Genomic DNA, 26,279 nt, shown 5'->3' on the forward strand with positions numbered 1-26,279 from the left:
GTTGAGAGGAAAGCAATAATTGGGCAGTAAGTTATTGCAAATGTTAAATAGTCTTGAGGACAGTAATGACTGGCCAATATAAGATTGCACTATTTTACTGCAAAATCTGATGGTTATTATTTGCTACCTGTGGTTTTTTACAGATGGTATGATTTGAGAAAAATGGTAGCATACACACCGGGCAATCAGTGAAAATATCTTCAAGCTATATCTATTTTTCTATCTTCTAAAATTATTTTTTTACTATCTTGATACTACTGGGCGTTCTCTCATTCTGATGAAACCTACAATGGTCTCTGCAATACGCGAGTAACAGAGACATTAAGAGGGGAATCCAGAACAGCAGAAACGACTATCTTTGCCTATCATTTCAATCTGTGATTGTCAAAGTGATTGTCTCTCAACAGCTATTTGAAGCATTGTATGCTGATATCTGACAGCAGAACAATCACCGCAGACTAAACATCCCAGTATTCTTTATAACTTAGAACAAGGATATAGGCAATCCTTGTTTCTACTAAATTCCAACAGCAAGGCACTCTCAGTTAGGTAGTCAAGCGAATACCATGTATTGCTAATGAAGCAACAAGGTCGCTTTGAGCAACCAACTCTGACAAGCAGAAGCCAAGTCTGTTTCTTCTTTCATTAAATTAAGTGTATGGAAACACTACATTACCTCTCTCTCATCTGGCATCTGATACTGGCTTAAGATGCCAGAAAGCAGAGGAGGGAAGTAGCGACACAAAAACACACTATTTTTTTCCCTACCTATCCTTCTCACTAATAGCAACTGCTATATGCCAATTGGCAAAAACTGTGGATCTGGGAGAAAACCAATATATAAAAATGAATGGGGAGCAAACAGAAAGTACCTTATATGAATTAAATGCGAGACATTGGCAAAAGGTTTAAGATTGAGGTAAACCTTAAAAGGTATTTCTGTGCACATCTGTTATATGGTAAAAAAAATCTTCGCAAGTGGAGATACAATATTTCTGTGTATAATGAATTTCAATGACATACCTGTATCCAAATATTGAGGACACAGATAGCTATATGTGATTCAGACATAACTGCATCCTGATCGAAAGGTGCAGTGAGCACAACTGGGATATTTTAAACACAATAACTAATATTCCCAAAATAGTGACAAAAAGTCACCCCTCCTTTTAAGAATAAAAGAATTAAAAGTTACGTTTTAATGAATTATAATAATACTAAACACATTTAAAGAAAGCGTGCCCCAGGTAAGACTTTTTCAGTCTTAGTCTTGCACCTCACCGCAAGAAACCCCCCCTTTTCCAGTAAAGTTCTCTGAAACTTGTTCTGGGAGCACCACCAACAGGAAATACAGGAGATCATCTCTTCATAAAAACCACGTTGGTCTACCTAATAGATAATACTTACAATAGTGTATGTGCGGATTCACACAAACCCCCTTGGTATAATAGGACCACCTTGACTGGATCCAAGGAAGGGCGACAGTGGTGGTCATCACAGAGCCCCCACACTTTAGGGGCCCCCACCCTCTCCCATACCTCCCAACTGCCCCAATTATTGTGAGACAGTCCCATTTTTGTTGGAAGTTTCCCCCGCTACCCACAGCTCTGCTATGTGTGCATGCGCACAGCATCTGTTCAGTGAGACAGAGGGGCTGGGGGCATGGTTAGCAGCTCTCAGAGTGCTGGCCTCAAAGCCACACCCCTATTTTTGGAATGACCCTCCTCCACTGCCACCAATGTCGGAAGGTATGCTTTCCCCCTGTATCGTGCATGCTGGTAGTACTGAATTGGAGCACAGCATAATTCATCTGTGTCTCAGATTCTACACAGCAGCTACCAGCACCGCCAACTGATGTGCTGCTAAAGTCACTGTCAGCCTCTCATGGAATTTCACAGTCACCACCGGGGCCGCTGGGATTTCTGTGGTATCCAGGAGATGAGAGTGAGGCAGCACCATTTCTCAGCGGTGCCAGCAGTGTGTGATTGGCTGGCAATGGGCTTTGAGCTGTGTGGCGCCAGACCACCCTACCTCTATCCCCTGCACCTCTACTGCAACATTCAGGTGCCTGGAATCCCAACCAAGTTCCTATTTACTAATGTTTTTTGTTAAAACAAACTTCTGTTATTATTATTAATAAAAATAGTATATATTATATAGTATACAAGCATTCATAGCACTGCATCTGACTGCTGTGCTGCAGGTGAGGTGACAGTGCTATGTTTGTATACTATATAGTATACAATGTATTCTTTATATTATGCAAGATATTGGGAACATTAGGGTACATTTACTAAAGTGTGATTTGCATTTTTCAAAACAATACTATGTTACAAATGAAATAGGGTGAATCATAAATTGAGATATTTTGGGAGAGTTTTCCCATTTTCTTTAAAGCAGCAATCATTTACACTGAAAAAGCAGGTTGATTTATTATTTATAATTGATTGCCGCTTTAAAAAAAATGGGAAAACTCTCCCAAAATCTCTCACTTTCCAATTCTTGGATCCTTTTACATTTGGCCCTATATCGTCTTTCTTAAGGAATTGAACACAAACACAATGCTGATTGATAAGTAATCCTTTTTTTTTTTTAACTGCCATTATATCACGTTCCGTTTGCTTCCCACGAAACTAACTGCTCCAGTCATCAGGTTGCAGTAATTGATTGCGTAAGATGTGCAAGATGACACAACCTTCAGAGATTCTTCCTACAATCACTATATCATTGGAAGAGGATGCATTATACTGTATGTGTCCTGATGCTCTTTCACTCAATTAAATATTCTAATTATTTTTTTAAGTAGGCGTGCACTAAGTTGCAAAGTCCTAGGAACATTTTTTATACAGTTTTTACAAGAACATTTTATTGCTACAGATATCAAACCTTCCAACATTAAAATCTTGAGGATCGGAACGCTCGCAGAGCCACGTGAATATCCAAAAAGGGGAAAGTGGCCTATGTGAAAGGGGGTGTGGCATTGCAAGGATGCATGCATACAGCATCTATACCCTGCTGGCCAAAAAAAGGGAGTTAGGTAGAGATGTCCTCATACATCTAGCTCTATAAGCCATGCAGCAGAAGATACTTTGCACAAGTGAGCTGACAGGTCAGGGGCAACTCAGGCATCTTTTATTGGTTCTTGTTTCCTAGCACGGCCACAATCGCGGGCATCGCGGGTAATTTTTAGTGGTCTGCGATGCGACCGACGCGATGCCCGCAATTTCCCATTGAAATGCATTGAAAAAAGTCAAAATCGAGTCGGTCGCATCGCAGGCGGCTAAAAAAGCATTAAATGGTCCAGACGCGATGCCCGCGATTTCCCATAGGGAACAATGTTAAATGCATCAATTTACCCAAATCAACATAGGGAACAATGGTAAATGGGCCTGAAACCCCCCAAAACACCCCTTAACAGTGAAATGGCCCCCCAAAATTAGTTAACGCCACCCCACGATCAACGTGAACCCGAAGCGTTCACCTAAATGAAATAGGGTGAATCATAAAGTGAGATATTTTGGGAGAGTTTTCCCATTTTCTTTAAAGCAGCAATCATTTACACTGAAAAAGCAGGTTGATTTATTATTTATAATTGATTGCCGCTTTAAAAAAAATGGGAAAACTCTCCCAAAATCTCTCACTTTCCAATTCTTGGATCCTTTTACATTTGGCCCTATATCGTCTTTCTTAAGGAATTGAACACAAACACAATGCTGATTGATAAGTAATCCTTTTTTTTTTTTAACTGCCATTATATCACGTTCCGTTTGCTTCCCACGAAACTAACTGCTCCAGTCATCAGGTTGCAGTAATTGATTGCGTAAGATGTGCAAGATGACACAACCTTCAGAGATTCTTCCTACAATCACTATATCATTGGAAGAGGATGCATTATACTGTATGTGTCCTGATGCTCTTTCACTCAATTAAATATTGTAATTATTTTTTTAAGTAGGCGTGCACTAAGTTGCAAAGTCCTAGGAACATTTTTTATACAGTTTTTACAAGAACATTTTATTGCTACAGATATCAAACCTTCCAACATTAAAATCTTGAGGATCGGAAAGCTCGCGGAGCCACGTGTATATCCAAAAAGGGGAAAGTGGCCTATGTGAAAGGGGGTGTGGCATTGCAAGGATGCATGCATACAGCATCTATACCCTGCTGGCCAAAAAAAGGGAGTTAGGCAGAGATGTCCTCATACATCTAGCTCTATAAGCCATGCAGCAGAAGATACTTTGCACAAGTGAGCTGACAGGTCAGGGGCAACTCAGGCATCTTTTATTGGTTCTTGTTTCCTAGCACGGCCACAATCGCGGGCATCGCGGGTAATTTTTAGTGGTCTGCGATGCGACCGACGCGATGCCCGCAATTTCCCATTGAAATGCATTGAAAAAAGTCAAAATCGAGTCGGTCGCATCGCAGGCGGCTAAAAAAGCATTAAATGGTCCAGACGCGATGCCCGCGATTTCCCATAGGGAACAATGTTAAATGCATCAATTTACCCAAATCAACATAGGGAACAATGGTAAATGGGCCTGAAACCCCCCAAAACACCCCTGAACAGTGAAATGGCCCCCCAAAATTAGTTAACGCCACCTCACGATCAACGTGAACCCGAAGCGTGGCGAGCGCAGCGAGCCCGCGAGGGGCGGCGGTACGCGTCCTCCGACCTTTTCATACCCCCACTATCCACGTCGGCGTGGAGTTGAGAATAGAATAGTGTGGCGAGCCACCGAGCCCGAAGCGTGGCGAGCGCAGCGAGCCCCGCGTGGGGACGCGGATACCTGTGAAGCCCGCAAAGGGACGCGTTTACCTGTGAAGGTATCCGCGTCCCCTCGCGGGGCTCGCTGTGCTCGCCACGCTTCGGGCTCGGTGGCTCGCTGCGCTCGCCACACTATTCTATTCTCAACTCCACGCCGACGTGGATAGTGGGGGTATGAAAAGGTCGGAGGACGCGTACCGCCGCCGCTCGACGCGCTTTGGGTTCACGTTGATCGTGGGGTGGCGTTAACTAATTTTGGGGGGCCATTTCACTGTTCAGGGGTGTTTTGGGGGGTTTCTGGCCCATTTACCATTGTTCCCTATGTTGATTTGGGTAAATTGAGGCATTTAACATTGTTACCTATGGGAAATCGCGGGCATCACGTTGGTCGCATCGCATGCGACTTTTTAGCCCGCATGCGATGCGACCGACACGATTTTTTTTACCTGCGATGCCCAAGATCATGATCGGTGTGGCCGTGCTAGGAAACAAGTACCCTTTTATTTGTTTTAGAAAAATGCATCTTAGTTGCAACAGAGTGTACCAGGGGACTGTGAAGATTAATTTGATATGCAACACTTGTATATTGCCCATAACCACTTCATCAGCCACATCCACTATCCCCACCCTCAGCTCCCATCAACATCCTCAGCCACAGACTCAGCCACAGCCCTCAGCTCCCATTCACCATCCTTAGCCACAGTACCTTTCTCAGCCACAGCCCCCATCCACTTCCTCAGCCACAGCCACCATCACCATACCCTATCACCATTTTTAGCCACAGCCCCCACCACCTTCCTCAGCCCTATAATCTCCCTCAGCCACAGCCTCATCACCTTAATCAGCCTCCATCACAAAACATGATGAGCGCAGAAAGCTATGCGAGGGAACGTGGTAGACTACGGTGTCCATGTCAGTCTACGCCGACATAGACACATGTTAGTCTACACCGACAGACACACAAAACCAAAAACTCAAATCAACCTTTTCCATGTCAACATTGCTTGTGTCGACCTTTGACCCTGTCATCCTCTAATGCATGTCTACCTTTTTCATGTGTGGATCTACGGCCTGTCAACCAATAGTGGTCGATCTAAACCTGTCAACCTAACAATCCATACCTCCTCGGTCACCAGCCTCTCATCTTCCACAGTCACAGCCCTATCACCTTCTTCAGCTCCCAGACCCACATCTTTCTAATGTGTGGTGACGTGGCCTGTGGCATCACTCCACTGTGCCACCAACTGTAAATCTTCGCTCAACCTGGGCCACATCTGAGTAGAGCCAGGCCAGTCTACAATGGAGCTGTGCTGTGGGTAAGGGTCCTGGCAGTATCCTGTATGGAGCCCTCTGAAGTTCCTCCAACACAACATGCAAACATTTCTGATATAATGCTTATCAGGTTTGAAAATGTAATTAATTTGTAATCTGCACACAGCCCGAATGTTGGAGAAAGTGGGCAGGGGTCCAATGTACTTTATGTGCCTAAATGATGAAACAAGCAGGTACATGTCATGTGGTACAGTATTTGATCTTACTTGTTTTTTACAAGATGTGGCATATAAAGTGAAACAACTTCTGATATATATCTGCCAAACAATCTCTTTTGCAAATATATTAGGTGATTCACCACTGCTGAAAAAAAGGTGTTGCTTATGGGAAAATGAAAATGAATTTCCCATCCATAAAGAAAGCCATAATTATTTCTCATTTATAAAATGCAGAACCATTTACTGAACCAACTTTCTTTTTGTATTTTACTGAGCCATTTTGGTGTTTATTACAAACTTAATTGTACATATCACTCAGTATGATCACTTTTATTTACAATTGCATTACACTTGAAGGTCCATACACACTGGGTAATTATGCCCAGCGCCTATGGACAGCGATGATCGCTATCATCGCTGGGGGAAAGCAGCTCAGTGCATACACATTGAGCTGCTTTCCCCCTGCCCGGCGCTGTGAGGGGGGGGGGGCTTTACATAGCGCAGTGCTATGCAAAGCCGTCCTCAAAGCCGCTCATCTGCTGGTAAATATCTGCATTTTCTGTTGTGAAAGGGGTATTATTTCAAGTAGCCGGGACCTGCAGTGCTCTCTGCCTGGCTGTCAATGGCTGTCACTTCTGCCTGGCGGTGGCTGTCCCCTAGTTACCGCAAGCATGTATTCCCCCTTGGCAATGAGCATGTAATCCCACATGGCAACGAGCATGGAACCCCTGGCAATGAGTATGGAAACCCTGGCAATGAGCATGGAAACCCTTGGCAATGAGCAGCACTTACAGTATGTAGCATAATTTTTAATAGGCATTATGGTGTTTGGCATACTACATAATGGACATTATGCTGTGTGGCTTAACATGTAATGGGCATTATGGTGTACATTTTTAATGCACGCCTTTGGTGCGCAATGTCCCTGTTTATGAAGCATATAGTGAATTTTGATTTAATCTCTGTGGCATTATGTGAATTTTGGCTCTATTCGTGTGGCATTATGTGAATTTTGGCACAATCCATGTAACATTATATGAATGTTGGTTCAATCCATGTGGCATTATGTGAATTTTGACACAATCCATGTGGCATTATTTGACTTTTGGCTCAATCCGTGAGGCATTATGTGAATTTTGGCTCAATCCATGTGGCATTATGTGAATTTTGTCTCATTCCGTTTGGCATCATGTGTAAGGGGCAAGTATAATGGGGTCTAGTATTTTGTTGCATAATGTGTAGAAGTTGTATATGGTGTGGTACACTACACTCAGGGACATGCCCCCTTTTCCGTGGCCACACCCCCTTTTCCGTAGTACGCCTTAGGTGCGCACACAAGTACATCGTTCACTTTTGTCGCCAAGGTGGGCCTGTGTACTTTAAACACCAGGGCCTATTTTTAATCCCATTCCCGCCCTCTCTCTGCACTCCTTTCTCTTACCGCTCCCTTAGCATGTACACTGGCACCACTAACACCCTCCCAAACCCTCTCCTATCATGGTGCCCCCCTTGTAGTTTTCTCCTGGATCCGCCCCTGAGGGACGAGGCCAGGGTTTGCAAGGCTGCATGTAGATTTCCTGTCCTTGCAAGCTGCCAGGAATCAGTCGGTCTGAGTAAGCCTCAGCTTATGCAACCTGGTCTAACCAAGTGCATGGTCACACATTGTGCACTAGGATAGTAAACCTAATGCAGGAGTTATCTATTTCATATAGACACCTCCTACTGCATTTCTATTTTGATGGATAGAATTGCAAAGCCACTTGAATGCAGTTCTACCCATCTCTGAATCAGGCCCTCAGTACAGGGCTGTCCAGTGTGTACCTGTATTTTCACTGGGTGTGAAGGGTTGACAGTGTCTAAGTCAACTGTCAATAGGTCAACACCACGACATTCTGTAAGTAGACAATAACAAAAGGTGGGCATACACAAGGTCAACGTAGGTCTACTTTAGCAAAAGGCCGATTGTTAACACCTGAGCATGTGCATCCATAATTATTGTAGTGCATCCCCTCATATGGCTCTCTGCACTCCCTATGCTTTAGACAGGGTGCCTTACTCCACAACAGCTGAGCTCGGCTTTACCATTCCCAATTGCAGTCCATGTCGATCACAAAGCGTAAATTCATCCCAAAAATTTGAAAAAAAAAGTTAATTTGTTGACCATTACCATATTGACCCTTTGCTTGTGTCAACCCTTTGTCAATGTTGACCTAGTGTATGTCGACCTTTAGATTTGACGGGTATCATATCATACGGATACTGTTTTCATTACTGGATTTTCCTACATAATTCATAAAACAATAACTGAAAATAATTATGTTAGGAAAGCATGTTTATATATAAAGGTAACCTCTGCTCTTTGAGGAATATTTGCATTTGCTGCTACATAGGGCAGCCATTAGGGGGGTGCTGTGGGTACAGCTGTCCCGGGCCAGAGAGGGAGAGAGAGCAGAACCCGGGCCACTCATTTTGCCCACCGCACCTCCCTCCGCTGGGCTTCTTCACATAAGGACATGGGCAGTCAATTAATATGCGCGACCACGTGGTGAACGAATCAGAGCTAGCGTACCATCAGCCAATCAGAGTGGCTGCCAGTGCGTGAACTCTGGGGGAGGGGGGGCGGGTCCCGGACTAGACAACCGTCCCAAAATTCCTGCTGCTATTTAATGTACAGCATGATGTTTTTTAAGATGTGTCTTACAAACATAGAGGACTTATTCTAAAGTAACATATTGTACTATTGTACTCTGTATCCAAATGAGAGATACCTCAGGCAGCTGGCTGCTTTACTCCACTATAAAAGCAACAGCACCACCTTATGGAAATACAGTATACAGAGTTCATTTTAAAAGAGTAGGTAATACTTTATATTACGCCACTGGTGACTAGACTAGTTGTGATGGAATTACAGGGTTAACAGTGTCTGGGTTGACATGCATAAGGCTGATATGGAGAAAAGGGGGACAAAAGTGCGGAAATGTCGACGTATGAAAGGTTAACCTTTTCATTTGCCAGCCTTTGCCATGTTGCCCTTTTTCTTGTGTCGGCCTTTTGTCTACCTTGTGCTTGTCAACCATATGTTGTCAACCTGTCAACTGTAGAACTAGACACTGTCAATCTATCATCCAGGTCCTGGCTAATTTATACACAGCTGTCAAGGTGATGTATGGTCTGCTGAATTCCTGCTCTGGGGATTGAAATGCAGATGTGTGCCATAGGCCTACGCTTCGGACTTCCAAATTGAGACAGATCTTTCTGATCTATCTTTGCTAACTGCTGTGGAGAGAATATCATAGTCTCATACCTCCCAACTTCTGTGCTGATGAAATAGGGACACTCGCGCGGAAAGGGGCGGGGTGTATGCAAATGAGGGCGCGGCTTATGCTAATTAGCCACAACCTCCGTTTTCATACGAGAATAGACGCTGTGCGCATGCGCACAGCATCTATTCTATTAGATTGGGGGGGTCTCCCAACTGCCACCCCCCGCAGCGGGACAATGCCTGCCGCGGGTGGGACAGCAGGACAGGACCCGAAAATCGGGACTGTCCCGCTGTAATCATGACAGTTGGGAGGTATGTAGTCTTCTATAGCCAATGCCATCAAATGATAGAGTTGGCTATTACACACAAGCGCCATTTTGAAACCCTTTAGGTGGCCATACACACGCAGATTTATCTGCAGATCTGTCTGGTTGGAACAAAAACCTGGTTAAGGATGAGAGCAAATGACAGTTGACCATTTGCTTGGAAAACTGAAAAACTGTCACTCATCCATAACCATGTTTTAGTTCCAACCAGTCAGATCTGAAGATAAATCTTACTAGTGTATGGGCACCTTTTAAGTGTCAACATGTCTGTGAGAGATGTACAAAATATCCACTAAAAATGCCAGCTTCACTCACATTTGTTATGTAAATTCAAATAAACAATGTTGTGTAAAAAAAGATTATATTTCCTATATAAGGTAACATTACGGGTCATTATGATGCTTAAAAATGTTTGCTTGTCAATTTTCAGACCTATTTTGACAAATTCACTTGGCACTCAAAGGGTTAACATTGCCTATTGGCACATCACTGTCCTATATATTAGGATTGCTGGGTTGGTCAATCCGGGTTATTTATTTTAGGTCTTTTCACACCACATCTCGGGTGTGGACCTGGCAGCAACCCGGCAATAATCCAGGTTTTCAATGCTCCAGTATGTGAAAAGGGTTAGATATATCTGCAGATCAATTGATCTACATATCTACATATTATGATTCAATGTCACAACTGGGTGGACACATTTGCATGCACCAGATCATTGAGCTGTCAATCACCGTTGGCATTGGTGCGGATGTAATGGTGATTGCCCGTAGACACAGTCGACGCAATAGATCTGTAATCACTACAATTCATAGACATATTGCTGGTACAAATTGGCTGATGGTGCTGCATTTAAATGTATTGCATTTTAGGAATAGATGCAAATTAGTGGCCTACAGATGTAACGCCTCTCAGTCAGTTCTGGGAAGAGCTGGCGGAGAGGCGCGAGCATCTCACATGCACGCGCATCCCCGTAAACGCGGTGGTGGGGAGCGCTTTCCCTGCTCGTCTCGGCTTCAGGGAGACAGACAGGGGGGGTTGCGGGGTAGTACTGTAGAGCGGCAGGGAGGCGACAGGAGACGGCGGAAGGCTCAGACAGAGAGGGGCACGTGAGCGTCTTGTGTGCACGTGCCCCTTTCTGTCTGATTACGGGTCCTGGAGGTTGGCGATAGAATCACCAGCGATCAGGTCTAAGGGCCTTATTCTGCTCCATACAATGGGACTGTATACGGGCGGATCGGGTTTTTTTTTCATCTGCGCATGCGTAGCTTTCGCAATGTGCAGGTGCGGCGACCTCACACCGCTCACGGACGGGTCTCTCCGTGCGAAAAGACCTGTCCGCAAGAGTACGGTCATTGTGGGCTGCATGGGGGCGTTTTTAGGGAAGCGGCCGGAATAATGAGGAAAACTGGGAGTAAACATGGACGTACACGGGGGTGTGCACAAAAAATGTACGGTGCTACAACCGCTCGATCGGCGAATGCACCGTGCATTTTAGGCCAGAAATAGGCGGAAGCCAAAGATAGCTCCAGACCACCCCTAGAGATATAGAGATACCGTATGAGAGCGGACACCTGGGTCTGCTAATTAACGCTGATTACTACACCTGAATGTAATAAGCAATGCAGCAGCCTATTAAGTGAAAACCATGATTTCACTACCTGCAAGCCACACACAGCCCTGAAACACATTGGAAGCATATCTTTCTACACTTCTCAACATGTAAAGGTTGTTTTAATTTTAGGTAAGATTCATTCTAAGACCTGCTTATATATGTCAAGGTAGTTATTTTATAACTATCTACACCCATTCAGTAAGTGTTTTTGTATACTTTAAAAGGCAGGACACTCAATTCACAGAAATCTACATGTATCAACTTTTTCACTGTAACACCAACATAACTTTATTTAAAAGTAAAACCAATGTGGGGACACATAGATAGTGATTAAAATGCCACATTAGAACATAATAAATATACATGTAATGAGGGTTAAAATGTTGTTTTATCAGGGTGTTTATTAAGGTAGACAATTGAGTTAATAGAAAACAATTATTGAATAACAATTAGAATAATTAATTAAATGTCTTAATTATAGTTGAAAGGGAAGATTTGCAGTCCCATATATGTGAAGGGTATGCCACCATGCACTGACGTATGCTCACTCTCACGATCGGTGACACACGCTGAGTTTTCCATTTAAAAAAGGCGAGACCCGTCCATGCACTGTGGTGTACACTCCGATATACGGAAGATGTCGGTGTGAAAACGGACGAGACCCGTCCGTATACGGTGGCGTACGCTCTGTTGTACGCCAGTTAAGGGTGTCTAAGAGGAGACCCATCCGTATACGGTGGCGTACTCTCTGTTGTATGCCAGTTAACAGTGTCTAAGAGGAGACCCGTCCTTATACAGTGACGTACGCTCAAGTGTACGCCACTCCCCATTGTCGGTGTTTGTGACCGTCCGTATGCGGATGTTTTGTGGGCGGACTTTCGCTCACCGTCCGTGTACGGGAAACGTACGGTGAAACGGACCGTACGTACGTTGCACCGACCGAACCAGAATAAGGCCCTAAATCAGGCTCATAGTTTCGCCGAGTAAGCCAGGACGGTACTTGTTTAGTTTCACAGCGGCAGATATCGCATGTGATATCGCATGCGATTTGTATACGATTTGATGTGCGATGCGATTTAGTACTTGTTCATAACCCCACTATCCACTATGGCATAGAGTTGATTTTATATAGAGTGGTGAGCGCAGCGAGCCACCGAGCCCGAAGTGTGGTGAGCGTAGCGAGCCCTGAGAGGGGACGCAGATAACTTTACATGTATTCCGTTGCGCTCTCCACGGAATACATGTAAAGTAATCCGCGTCCCCTCACGGGGCACGCTATGCTCACCACGCTTCGGGCTCGGTGGCTCATTCTAATCTATGGGGTGGGGGTGGGGCTAATTATGTTGTGCCTAGGGGCAGTAAGTCCTAAATACACCATATAATGGAGCTACATATGAATTTGAAATTTATGATCTGTTTCTTACAGTCACTGCAAAGCTTGATCCTCAAAATAAGATTGAGTATGGTCTAATAATTCCCCCACGGGTATACAAAACTTATATTGACTTGGAGCTAAAGGTAAGATTACAACCAACATACAGTAAATCACATTACTTATTTTTTAGTTTTTGCAAATTGAGTGAATTGGTAAGCTGTATGACACTCCACTCCACTGAAGCTCTGCTCTATTATCATTATTATTTTCATTACTATTGTTACATTTTATTTATGTGGGGCCACAGCGCTGTAATACCTTGAGAACCATTGTACATGTAGTGCAGCTGTACCTGCTATCGTTCAATAAACCAACTCCACTGGAGTCATCCCCTGGTATAGAGCCCCATACACACTAGAGGATACTGTAAAAGATCTCGCTCATAAATTGCCTTCTGAGCGATATCACTTAAAATTTTCTCTAGTGTGTATACTACCGCAAATTGTTAACGGCCCCTCCTATCTGCCTTAAGATACAGGTCAATTTAGCTATATAGCCAACAACCCACAAGTTCAGCAGGACCCCGTGATGTCACTGAACAATATTGTTTACTCATATCGTTGAGTGTGTTCCCCTAAATCAGCCACCCACAGCCATAGCCGATATCGTTAACTATATTAGGATCACCTAGTCGGTATGGGGCATTACTTTGCAATATCAACACCCGCACACACTTTGTTTTCAACACAACCCAATCTTGGAGGCCCTGTCAGTGCCAAAGACGCATTCTGCACCCATATGAACAGAACCAGAGGAAACAGAAATATTGCTAAAACTTTAGGGTAGTAAACAAGGCGAATCAGCGGCATTGAATACTGCCCATTATGTGCACATTTACATCTACTGGGCTGTAACAGGACATTCTCATGTGGAACTAATGTTCGGTCATGTTGCAGCATCTGCAGGCTATTCATAGTTGGACATATTGTAAGCATAAATATGGCTGTTTCCAGGGTAACTTTTGCCCCTTGTATAGGCTGGTGCAGGTGCCCAAATGGAGGTACAGGTTGGCAGCTAGAGTATCACTTACATGATTGTCTTCCTTATTTTATAAATACCCATGTTAAGAAATATGTAGTTACTGTGTACTATTTGGAAAAGTTGCCATTGACAGCTTAATTTGTTCTAAACAGGGAACAGCACAATACATTGGAGCTAAAGAACAACAGGAATTTAATAAATCCCCCCTCATATTACCTGAGACAACGAATTCCATGATCTTGTTGGGACTGTCTGAACATTTTTTCAATACTATTGGAGAAACTTACTTCATGACTTCCATTCTAAAACTGGAGCTGACACAGGAGCAGGTAAGATTAGAGAGCAACATACTGTACAGACTCAATATGTGTAGGCATTAGTCCCTGCTTAAACTAAAATTTAAGCTGAAGTATTGCCTGTCATGTTTCCACAAGTACTGCAACAGGGGCCTTTTCCACCCTCGCACAAAAGGCCGGGAGCATAGCCAGCAGCATCGGAATGTGCACAGTATACACATCCTTATGTACTAACTCTGTTTGAACCCTCTCTGTTGCCTCAGCCAGACACTGTTATGTACTGGGAAATGGTAGCTGCATTGTATAGCCAACCCACTTAACAGAGAAATACAATTTACCCTTTTGTACATTTTTCTCTGTTTTGAGAGAAGTCTCAGCCTTTCCCGTATTCCCAGTACTTGCAAGTACTGGGACATCATGGACCTTATTCAAGTCCATTCGCAGGGCCGCGTTCGTTCGCACGGGGTCAATGTTTGTTATTTGCGCATGCGCTTTTCTGTGCATGTGGATGCGCTGGGTGCATGTAGCCACAGCGAACAAACCCATCCTTGCGACGGGAGGGTGGGGGGAGGGGGGAGCGTGAGGCAGCGGGAGGGCCTACTAGCATATGGAAACACCCAGCGTTTAATGGGCGTTCCCAGGAGAACGCTGGGTGTTCTCATGCTAATGACCTGATGGCGTGGGGGGCATGCAGATGACATCACCGGATGGCCCACCCCAAATTTGGAGGACAGCGGGCGCTAGAAAAGTCAGTCTAGGCTACTTTTCTTAGTGAAGGCAGGAGTAATCATTCAATGGCAGGCGACCATTGAAGGATTTTGCCTCTTTGTGGTCGCATGCGAGGGGATGTGTTAGCTTACACATCCCCTTGCATGTTAGAGAGGGAATTAACGCAGCCGTGGGATGGGTGTTCGGCCTGGCTGCAGATGGACTTTACCTGGTCACTCCATTTTTCAGATTTGCCGTTATATTTTTAGCATTGCTCATGGTCCCTGGCCTGAATGTAGGCAACTATGGCTGATTCTTCTGACCTGATGGTTCTGAATTACAGGGTGGCAAGTGGCAGTTGTGCAGGCAGGGTTGCAGGCAATGCTGGCTTAAGAGTATACCAAGATACATCTAAATTTCTCTTGCAAAGGTATAGGGCTGGTGAAAGTGTGCACTCATTGATGGCAGCTCCTTCCACAAGTGGCTGCATAGTGGCGGGCAGCCACATAGAAACATTCTGTATATGACTGTAGATGTATACATTAATAGGATCAAGCACAAATAGGTGCATAGTATTATGATAGATGAAGAAATGGCATTTACACTAGAGATGTGCCGATTCCTAAAATAACCTTAATGTGTACAAAATCTTTTTAAATATGTCTCTTATTTAACAGTACCCAAATGCGTTCTGGCTGCGCACGGGAGACTATGGACCAATTATCCCAGAGGTATGTGATTTATCCCAGCCTTGTGTCTTATTATTGTCCAACGGGTTTAATACAAAAAGTTTTCAGCAGAATGTCGGCATTGTGAATGTCAACATGTTGACAAGACGTTTTCCTATTGACTTTTGAAACGACGCTAGTAGTCAGTGATGGCATTCTAAATGTCAACACCCAGAATGTGTACCAACCCAACCACTACTAATGCTATTAAGTCTTTACCAATATACTTTACATTGGAACTAAACCTACAGTATAAAATATTTTATTGTTATACTTTTTGCATTTGTCGCAACAAAACAGCTGTACTTTCTATGTGACTGTACAAGTATCATTCATAATTTTTACATCTATGAGGAAATGCATCTAACGGTGCACATACACGATGAGATAGGCACCATGCGTCTGTAACTAGATTGCATCGCATCTACATACCTCCCAACATGACCCTCTTCGGGAGGGACACATTGCTCTGCTCCTGTACTTTCCTCGAGAAAGCATATCTCTTCATACCCGGTAATTGCACCATGTATGGGTACCTGAACACCAGACTTGCCTACCTGACCCTCTCCATGAGGGAGAAAATGCTCTGGTCCTGGACTTCCCTGGTAATGTAGGATTGCCATCACCTGTAGTGAAACACCTTTTCAATTACCTAGCTCCCCACAGGTTATGACAATCATACATAACCAGGGAAATCCAGGACCAGAGCATTTTCTCCTTCATGGAGAGATTCAGATAGGCAAGTATGATTAACACAGATTTAAATCAAATATATTTGCTTGCTTCCTAGTCTTTTTTATCAGTTGTGAATACTGTACACTTATCCGATTTCGCCCGATTCCTGCGGACGGCCCAAATCGGATGTGTTTGACATTCCATCCGACCCGATGCGTGGTCCCGTGCACATCAGGTCGGGCCCTACAGATTAAACCTGCTGCAGGTTCAATCTGTCAGATCAGGCCATCAGCTGCACATCGCAGTTGCCTTTTAGCACTCACGATGTGTTGGCATACACCCAGTGGCGTAACTATAGCTCCGCAGCCCCCGGTGCGGTGGCGGGGGGCGCAGAGAAATTGGGGGCGCCGCCGGGGAGCTGCGGGGCTATAGTTACCCTCGGTCTGCGTCTCACCCGGCTCTCTGCCGGGACCTGCCTGACCGTCATGGTCCCGGCCGTCTCCTGCTGCAATGAAAACTGACAATTAGAAAATGGCTGTCCCCATACTGCAGACAGCTTTCTGTCTGCAGTATGGGGGCAGCCATTTTCTAAGAGTCAGTTTTCATTGTAGCAGCAGGAGCAGGCCGGGACCGTGACGGTCAGACAGGTCCCGGCAGAGAGCCGGGCGAGACACGGACCGCGGGTGCAGGTACGGGTAAGAAGGGGGGGGGGGCAGGTTAGGTGTGTTCAGTGTTGCAAGTAAGGTGGTACGGGGTGGTACGGAGTACCTGTAAGAAATATGTTGCAGGTACGCAGTACCACTTACCCACTGACCCACTGTCATTTCTATTTTTATTTTAAGTTTAAATATAATGCATCCGCAGCCCGCCCACCAAGCGTTATGAGTGGTGCTATATGCAGCTATCGGCTACTGTTGATTTAGCCTGTCACACCAACAGGCATCAGCAGCTATGACAGCATGAAGAGCAGGCTCCACAATTGTAAGCACAAGCTGCCCGTCACTCCCTGTTTCTCATTCCTTGTCTCCTGATGCCAAGCCACTATTGTCATTTAGTCACTCCTCTAGCTTTGTGTGACCACGCCCCCTCATGACACATGGCCACGCCCATTTTTGGTGGAGGCTATTAGTACCACCAAGAAAAAAATTCTACTTGCACCACTGGGTGTGTGTGGGGGTGGGGGGGGCACCGGAAAAACGTGCTGTCTCGCCTATGTTTTAAAAAATGTTCCCGCCCTCGCCACCACAATGCTGCACCTGCAGCCCACGCGCGCTTCACGCAGCCCGGACCTCTTTGCTGCCTCCACAGCTCCCCTGGAATTATTACATGAGATAAATCGCATGCGATTTCGTAATGATCTCTGCTCAGGGGAAATTAGTTGTGAAAAGTGCAGAGCGGCACACACCATCGTCACCTTGCCTCAAAAAGGGCTGAATGAGCAAATCAAAGACCAAATCCATACTCCCTGTCTTCTACTCATAGGGTGTGGTCCACAGGGAATTTCTACCTACCAGTCAAACTATCATTGGTGCATTTCACAAGCAAAGACATTGCCACTGCATGGGTCCTCCATCATCACAATGCAGCAAGTCACACATTGCTGCAAGTGAGGCTGTTTTTGGCCAAGCACAACATGACAACGTTGCCTCAACCAACCTACAGTCCAGATTTGTCCCTGGCTGACTTCTTTTGTCCCCCTGGATCAAATGCGGCCTAATAGGGCACTGCTTTCAGACCGTAGACAAAGTAGAAACAGCCACGACAAGGCACTCAAGGACGTTCCGGCTAACGCTTTCCAGGAGTCGTACCAAGCTTGGCAGACACGCTGGCAATAGTGTATCAATGCTCAAGGGTCACACTTTGAAGATTATTAACCCTAAATTCAATAAATAGTTTTTCCCGGATTTAGTCTCATTATTTTCCAGACAGACTATGTATTTCAGATTGGATGTTGCTATGGGCAACCAATCAGAATCTATTTCTTATTTATTTAGAACCTTCTAGAAGAGAATAGATATAATCTGATTGGTTGTCCACAGCAATATCCCATCAGAAATAGAACTCCCATCTTGGTAAATAAACCCCTGTTTGTGGAAGAAGCTAAGGGTCTGATTCAGAAGTGATTATTATTAATGCATTCACAATAACGGCCGCTGTATTAACAGCTATTTTAAAAATATACAAAATCTAGTCCCAGCCTTCCCCTTGTGCACCAGCGTACAACAGAGAGTATACAGTAAGTGCTGAGATGCCCACTTTCAGGGTCTGTGGGCTGTGTAACTGCAACAGTAGTTTTGCACACTCCACCATCGGTACATTATTGACAGCCTATGGGATGCTCAGTGTATTCATCCTAAATTCACCTAAACCTGGCATCTGTGGCCCTTGACCCTTGCATACCATTCTGCAGCATTCTAGCCGAGAGGCTCCTGAAAAGCAGATGGCACTCCCTTCTCCCTGGAAAAGTAGACAGGTCTCCCGGATACAGCACCCCACCACAGCTACCATGACCCCTCAGCCATCCCAAAGAGTTGGGGACAATGAATTGCATCATCATAGCTGACCCTTGCAGTAATGCGTGCAATGTGTAGTGGTGGCACACCCCATGCATTGCCCACCTATGTTGATGCCATACTTGCCTACTTTTGAAAACTAGTTTCAGGGAGATTATTGTTGGTAGAAGAATTTTGCACAGCGCCCCATTGAGGGGGTGTGTCATGCTCCACCCAAAGAGCGTGTCTAGTTCCATATATGGAGAGATTGTGTAAACCTAGAAGTGTGGGTGTGTACCAGAGCCGGCCCTAGCCTAAATGACGCCCTAGGCAAGATTTTGACTGGGGCCCCCTAGCACCGCCATTAGTTCCGCCTCTGACCTTTCTCCCATTTCCCAGCACCATGAACCCTCATCATAGCAGTCATCATTTTGGTGCTCCTACCCGCAATATTTAAATAGAAACAGTGCACACATTCGGTGCGCAGCCCATACAGGGGTGTGTTCTTGCTGGGAAGGGGCATGGCCACACAATAGTACACCCAATTCAAATTATGCCACACAGTAGTGCAACTTTATTCCCAATATATCATGCGATGGTGTCCCTTATTCACGTTACATCACACTGTAGTACCACTTTACTTTATATACATTACTCCTCACATTATTCACATTATACCCTTAGAAAACAAATTTAAGCACCTCCATGGCCACACTGCAACCCAGCACAAAGCAGTGTGTGCTGGGAAGAGGTGAAGAGCTGCAGCTGCTGCTGTCAAGGGGAGGGGGCCCGTGGCCTCCACTGGGCCCTTCCATCAGACTTTGGCCTGGGTAATTTGTACCCCCTACCCCTTTCTCTCGGCACCCCTGATTATACCACACAGTAATGCCCCTTACACATGACACACATTATTAATGTCCTTATAACCATAATGCCCCTTGCACATTATGCCAACCTTTATTAATGCCCTTCATACACATAATGACACACATAATGCCCCTTACACATATGTTGCACATTATTAATGCCCTTATACGCATGACACACATAATGCCTATTACACATATGTTGCACATTATTAATGCCCTTGTACACATGACACACATAATGCCTGTTACACATATGTTGCACATTATTAATGCATTTATACATGACACACATAATGCCCCTTACACATATGCCGAACACTATTGCACAACCAACCCACCCGCAGACAGCACTCGCACAGCCACTAACACTGTGACCGCTCCCTCTGCTTGGATACAGATGTTTCCTCATACATCTTGCCTCAATAGGCCATGCAGCTCCTGGCCAGTTCTGCTAATGTTGGGTGCATTTTATGCTGAAAATTCATCTTATTTGCACACAAGGAGCTTCCGATGATTAAAATGATATGTCTCATGAATATATTCTGTGTGCGACTGTGGCTTACCTGCATACAGAATGCTATGTTCAGGGGGGTAACTATAGCACCGCAGCCCCCGCGGTCGAGGGGGGGGGGCGCTGTGCATGTGGGGGCGCCGGGGGGCTGCGATGCTATAGTAATACCCCCGCCCCCATCCCCCGCAGGCTTACCTGTCTGCGCGTCCTGGCTCCCCTCCTGGCTTCAACCAACTCTATGGAGACGGACCACGATAAAATGGCAGCCCCATAAAGCAGACCGTTCTCTGAAACTGTCTGCGGTATGGGGGCGGCCATTTTATCGTGGTCCGTCTGCATAGAAATAATTGAAGCCAGGAGGGGAGCCGGGATGCGTAGACAGGTAAGCCTGCGGCGATTGGGGGGGGGGGGGGGGGGCTACGCCACTGGCTATGTTACAGTGATTTCCATGAATACACTATTTCATATGCAGATACAGCCTCACTCACACACAAAATATAGGCATGCTGCATATCATTTTAATCAACAGAAGCTGCTGGTGCCCCTAGGCATTCCAAATGCCCTAGGCAATTGCCTAGTTTGCCTATGCCTAAGGCCGGCTCTGGTGTGTACTGCTACATCTGAGAGGAATCTGATAAAATTATTTATATCCAAATGTAGATGAGCCCCAAAGCAGTTAGTAAGAGCTACTGTACTTGGTAAAGTGCCGGGAAATGGTGCTGATGATTTAATGTAACTGTATCTATCTCTCATTCCTTTTTATTTCTCCAAAGATGTAACAGTGTTATGTGGGCTAGGTGAAAGGGAGATTTCTAGACTAATGAGGGAGAGAGGGAGATTGCTGCTATTTCAGGGAGTCTCCTGCAGAATGCAGGAGGGTAGGCAGCTATGGCTGATGCATCACTTCCTTTTGTGCTTGCTTAGCAGCTAGAAAGTAAGCAAATATGCCTTAACGCCATTGGTGTATCTTTAATGGATGCAGGGTCCAGGAGGCCCCACAATTTATACAATGCAGCAATATCATTATACTTACCCCTCCATAATCCCACTGCGGCCAGCGCTGCAGATAAAAATCACAAGAAATATGGCACGTTGGGCACTTTCCTGGTGATTTGCATATGTGTGATTTGCAGTATGACCCCAGGAACAAAATGCGGGTGACATGTTTCTGGAGACCTAAGCAAAAAGCCAAAGTCTACAGAGCGGCATCCTTGAGGGACTGCCTTGAGTCTCACAGACTGCATCTGGCTTCACTTTAGGCATAGAACAGTGGCAGATTTTACTTGGGGGGGTGCCTGCTTCTAGGAAACCCACTACAAACTCGTTCAAATCAATTTTTATTAAATTGACTATAGAATTGTATACAATTTAACATCATTTTGTTTATTCCACTGAAGATAAAGAAATATTACCCTGTATCTGAGGCTATGATACTTACTGTAAGAGCCACCAAGGCTCCCGTGATACACCTGACATCCCAGCTAACTATGGATATGGAAGGAGAACTTCAAGCTTTGGTTGTCCTGCCACATCTTCTCACCAGACAAGTGTTTTCTGTCCCCTTGGTAAGTGTTATGTTTTATGTGACATTGCTGAAGCTCAATCTTTATCACTCTTTTGGTGAACTAGAAACGGGTTCCCTTTGCCTGCAGGAAAAAGTGTAGATATGTACTGTGACCAGTATCACAGTGAATGGGTGCTTGCTACAGAATATCCAAAAAGCTAAGTAGACAGTAGTTTACTGTACATAAGAGGGGTTGGGATCGTTGGGTCGACCACAACTAGGTCGACAAGCATTGGGTCCACACCACTAGGTCGACATGCAGCAAGGTCGACATAGGTTAAGGTTGACATGGGTCAAGGTCAACATGGATCCAGGTCGACATGGGTCTAGGTCAGCATGACATTAGGTCGACACAAGCATTAGGTCGACATGGGCTAGGTCGACAGTAAAAATGTCGACGTGGTGTTTTTCACGTTTTTTTACCTGAATGCCGACACTGTCGTCATGGACAGTTTGAAGTGCACTGCATCCCCTCGAATCACTCGCGAAGCTTCGGGCACACTATTTTATTCTCCCACCATGCCCTAGTGGATGGAAGGGCATGAAATACCACCGGTCGGCACATGTCGGCTCAAAAAACTGTGAAAAACCCATGTTAACCTTTTGACTGTCGACCTAGCCTTGGGTTAGGTTGACAGGGTCATAAGGTTGACAGGGTCATTAGGTCGACAGGGGTATGGTCGACAGGGTCATTAGGTCGACATGTCTAAGGTCGACAGGGTCATTAGGTCAACATGGGTAAGGTCGACAGTGAAAAATTAAACTTTTTGGTACTTGTTTCCTAGCACGGCCACACCAATTTTGATCGGGTTGGTCGTGTCGGAAAAAATCGCGTCGGTCGCATCGCATCGCATACGACCAAATTGCATGCGATGCGACCGACGCGATGGACCCGATTTTCACATTGATTATTTACAATTTACACTCCTCCGGCAATTTAGAAGTCTAGATTTAGACGTCTAAATCCAGACTCCCTGCAGTCCTGCGCACCGCAGACAACTCGGCAATTTACACTCCTCCGGCAATTTAGAAGTCTAGATTTAGACGTCTAAATCCAGACTCCCTGCAGTCTCCTCCTGCAATTTAGAAGTCTAGATTTAGACGTCTAAATCCAGACTCCCTGCAGTCTCCTCCTGCAATTTAGAAGTCTAGATTTAGACGTCTTAATCCAGACTCCCTGCAAACTGCTAAGATGGGGGCATCTAAATTTAGTAGGGTCTAGGGGTACACTATTAAACCTGTTCACAATGACACTAGTCGACGTAACAGCTGTCGACCTTGTTAATTCCACTATCCACGCCAACCCGAAGCGTGGCGAGCGCAGCAAAACCGCGAGGGGCGGCGGTACGCGTCCTACGACCTTTTCATACCCCCACTATCCACGTCGGCGTGGAGTTGATTTTATAAAGTGTGGCGAGCGCAGCGAGCCACTGTGCCCGAAGCGTGGCGAGCGTAGCGAGCCCCGCGAGGGGACGCTGATACCTGTGAAGCCCGCGAGGGGACGCGGATACCTGTGAAGGTATCCGTGTCCCCTCGCGGGGCTCGCTGCGCTCGCCACGCTTCGGGCTCGGTGGCTCGCTGCGCTCGCCACACTTTATAAAATCAACTCCACGCCGACGTGGATAGTGGGAATATGAAAAGGTCGTAGGATGCGTACCGCCGCCCCTCGCGGGCTCGCTGCGCTCGCCACGCTTTGGGTTGGCGTGGATAGTGGAATTATCAAGGTCGACAGCTGTTACGTCGACTAGTGTCATTGTGAACAGGTTTAATAGTGTACCCCTAGACCCTACTAAATTTAGATGCCCCCATCTTAGCGGTTTGCAGGGAGTCTGGATTTAGACGTCTAAATCTAGACTTCTAAATTGCAGGAGGAGACTGCAGGGAGTCTAGATTTAGACGTCTAAATCTAGACTTCTAAATTGCCAGAGGAGTGTAAATTGTCGGGTTGTCAGCTGTGCGCAGGACTGCAGGGAGTCTGAATTTAGACGTCTAAATCTAGACTTCAAAATTGCCTTATTTTAACATTGAAGCCTATGGCAAAATCGGGTCCATCGCGTCGCGTGCCATGTTAATGCACAAGACCGACGCGATGGACCCGATTTTGCCTTTGCCGGCAAAATGGACCTGATTTCAAAGGAAATCGGGTCCATCGCGTCCATCGTGTACCTTAACTTAAAGATACACGATGGACAAGATTGTGGCCGTGCTAGGAAACAAGTACCAACTTTTTTTTTATTTCGACACTCGCCATGCTTTGGGCACGATGCTTGGCTACGCTCGGCACACTATTCTCCCACCACGCTCTAGTGGATGGTAGGGCATGAAATACCGTCTGTCGGCACATGTCATCTCGCCATTGACACCGAAAAGTACCACCACATCCCCTCGCATGGCTCGCTGCGCTCGCCATGCTTCGGCCGCGGTGCCTCGCTACGCTCGGCACACTATTTTGTTCTCCCTCCATAGTGGATAGTAGAGCATGAAATACTGCCTGTCGGTACATGTCGACTCAAATAACAGTAAAAAAAAACGTGCGACCTAATGACCTTGTCAATCTAACCCATGTCAACCTAATGACCCTGTAGACCTAACCCATGTTGACCTAATCACCCTGTCGACTTAACCCATGTCGACCTAAAGGCTTGACGACCTTACTGCATGTCGATCTAAACTCATGTCGACATATCTGCATTTCGACCTAGTGGTGTTGATATAATGCTTGTCGACCTACTTTGTGGGGACCCAGAGGATATATCTTCTGTTTGATATGGACAAAAAAATTAAAATATTAAAATCTTTACAAATAATCTTCAAAAACAAATATATAAAAATACATTACATTGTCACAAAACACAATCAATAATAAAGAATCACATAATGGGTGACATTTAATAGAGATCGATGTTGTGTTTTTTGCGATTTTTATCGCAAAAACTGCCGTTTTCGCACTTTTTCCCGAATTCGCATGATTAATGAGATGCGGAAATCTGCAAAAAGTGCGATTTTTTTTTAACTCCGGAATTTGCATCCAGATGTTTTCCCCATTGAAAAATATACAATTCGCATATTTAATGAGATGCGAATTTGGAAATCGCCCAAAAAAATTCTCTAAACAGCAAAAAAAAAATAGACCTGATCCTGACTGGCGATTTTGTCAGAAACATGGCAATTTTGTCAGAACCATGCACAGATCATTGTGATCTGTGTATGGTTCTTTGGTAAAATATGTGTAAAAGTAAAAAAAAAAAAAAAACTGTGTGGGGTCCCCCCTCCTGTACATAACTGGTTCCAAAAATACGGGGGACAAAAAGCATAGGGGTCCCCCGTATTACTGAAACCAGCCCCGGACTCTTGGACCAGTCCTGGTTCCAAAAATACGGGGGACAAAAAATCTGGTGGTCCTCCGTATTTTGAAACCAGCACCGGGCTCCAACAGCCCGCAGTGTCATGCCACAGCCGGGGGACACTTTTTACACAAGGTCCCCCGGCCATACCATGAGCACTGTGGCTGGTCAGCCTTGGACGGGGTACCTGGAGGAGTGGGGACCCCCCCAATAAAGGGGGTCCCCCCCCCAGGCTTCACCCGTTCAGGGCTGAAGCCCGGGGCTGTCACCGGCGTCCCTGGCCATTGGACGCCGGCCTGATAGTGTTAAATTCACATTCCTAACATTGCTTAATACAAGAGAACTACAAGTGCCAGCAGACCTCCCCCACATGCTGAGACTTGGAGAACCACAAGTCCCAGCATGCGGGGCATTAATGGGCCCGCTGGGACTTGTAGTCCACCTGTAAAAAGAATGTTCAAATAAAGCACACACACAGAAAAGTAAAACTTTATTACATACACACACACACACACACACCTCACTTTTACAACCACATACTTACCGATCCAGGATCCAGCGCTGGTCTCTCTGCAGAAGAGCCGGTCAGCCCGCACTATCAGCGGGCTGAACCGGCTTTCTCCAATGCAGCTAACAGCTTCTGTTGCGTTGTCCCAGCGCGACACAGGCTAAGAGCGTGATTGGGCGATGCGTCTCCATGGAGACGGATAGCTCAGCCCTGATTGGCTGAGCTTCTCCATGGAGACGCATAAGCCGAAGACGCTCTCAGCCTCTGTTGTGCTGGGACAACGCGACAGAAGCTGTTAGCTGCATCGGAGAAAGCCGGTTCAGCCCGCTGATAGTGCTCTTGTATTTAACCCTCTAGAGTCCAGACTTACCATACAGCTATACCAGCTTCTCTGTATCCTCCAATCACAAAAGAGCAGACTAGGACTTCTTTAACTGTATACAGGAAGGAATATAGCTATCTCGGGATCTTAAATCACTGAATGTTTTCCTGCAGGCATTACATTCTCTTAAACATCACAAGTGAGGTGACATTATCCAGATGGAGACACACTCATCTAGCCTGCCTATGGCGGTTGGCATGCAAACTCATCACTGTGTGCCTAGTCACGCTGCAGCACTATGATTTGCTCAGCTTGGCGTTTGACGAATAGTGTTATCGGATGAGGGCATTACCAGCGATCATCCACCAGATGTCACTTTATAAAATCA

At 45.5% G+C, this 26,279-nt stretch overlaps 1 protein-coding gene across 2 annotated transcripts in view; it reads left to right on the forward strand.

Annotated features, from left to right (window-relative positions):
• LOC146007125 (bactericidal permeability-increasing protein-like) overlaps positions 1-26,279 on the forward strand; it is a 111,143-nt gene that overhangs the window by 55,809 nt on the left and 29,055 nt on the right. The window contains exons 8-11 of one of the 2 annotated variants that reach the window (XM_083145499.1): positions 12,885-12,976; positions 14,027-14,203; positions 15,556-15,609; positions 21,551-21,718. In XM_083145499.1, the coding sequence (XP_083001625.1) occupies positions 12,885-12,976; positions 14,027-14,203; positions 15,556-15,609; positions 21,551-21,718 (491 nt within the window). The remainder of the gene's footprint in view (positions 1-12,884; positions 12,977-14,026; positions 14,204-15,555; positions 15,610-21,550; positions 21,719-26,279) is intronic. The other variant, XM_083145500.1, reaches the window with a different exon arrangement.

The sequence above is a fragment of the Crinia signifera genome, chromosome 6 (assembly GCF_055691185.1).
Source record: "Crinia signifera chromosome 6, ASM5569118v1, whole genome shotgun sequence".
NCBI classification, from domain to species: domain Eukaryota; kingdom Metazoa; phylum Chordata; class Amphibia; order Anura; family Myobatrachidae; genus Crinia; species Crinia signifera.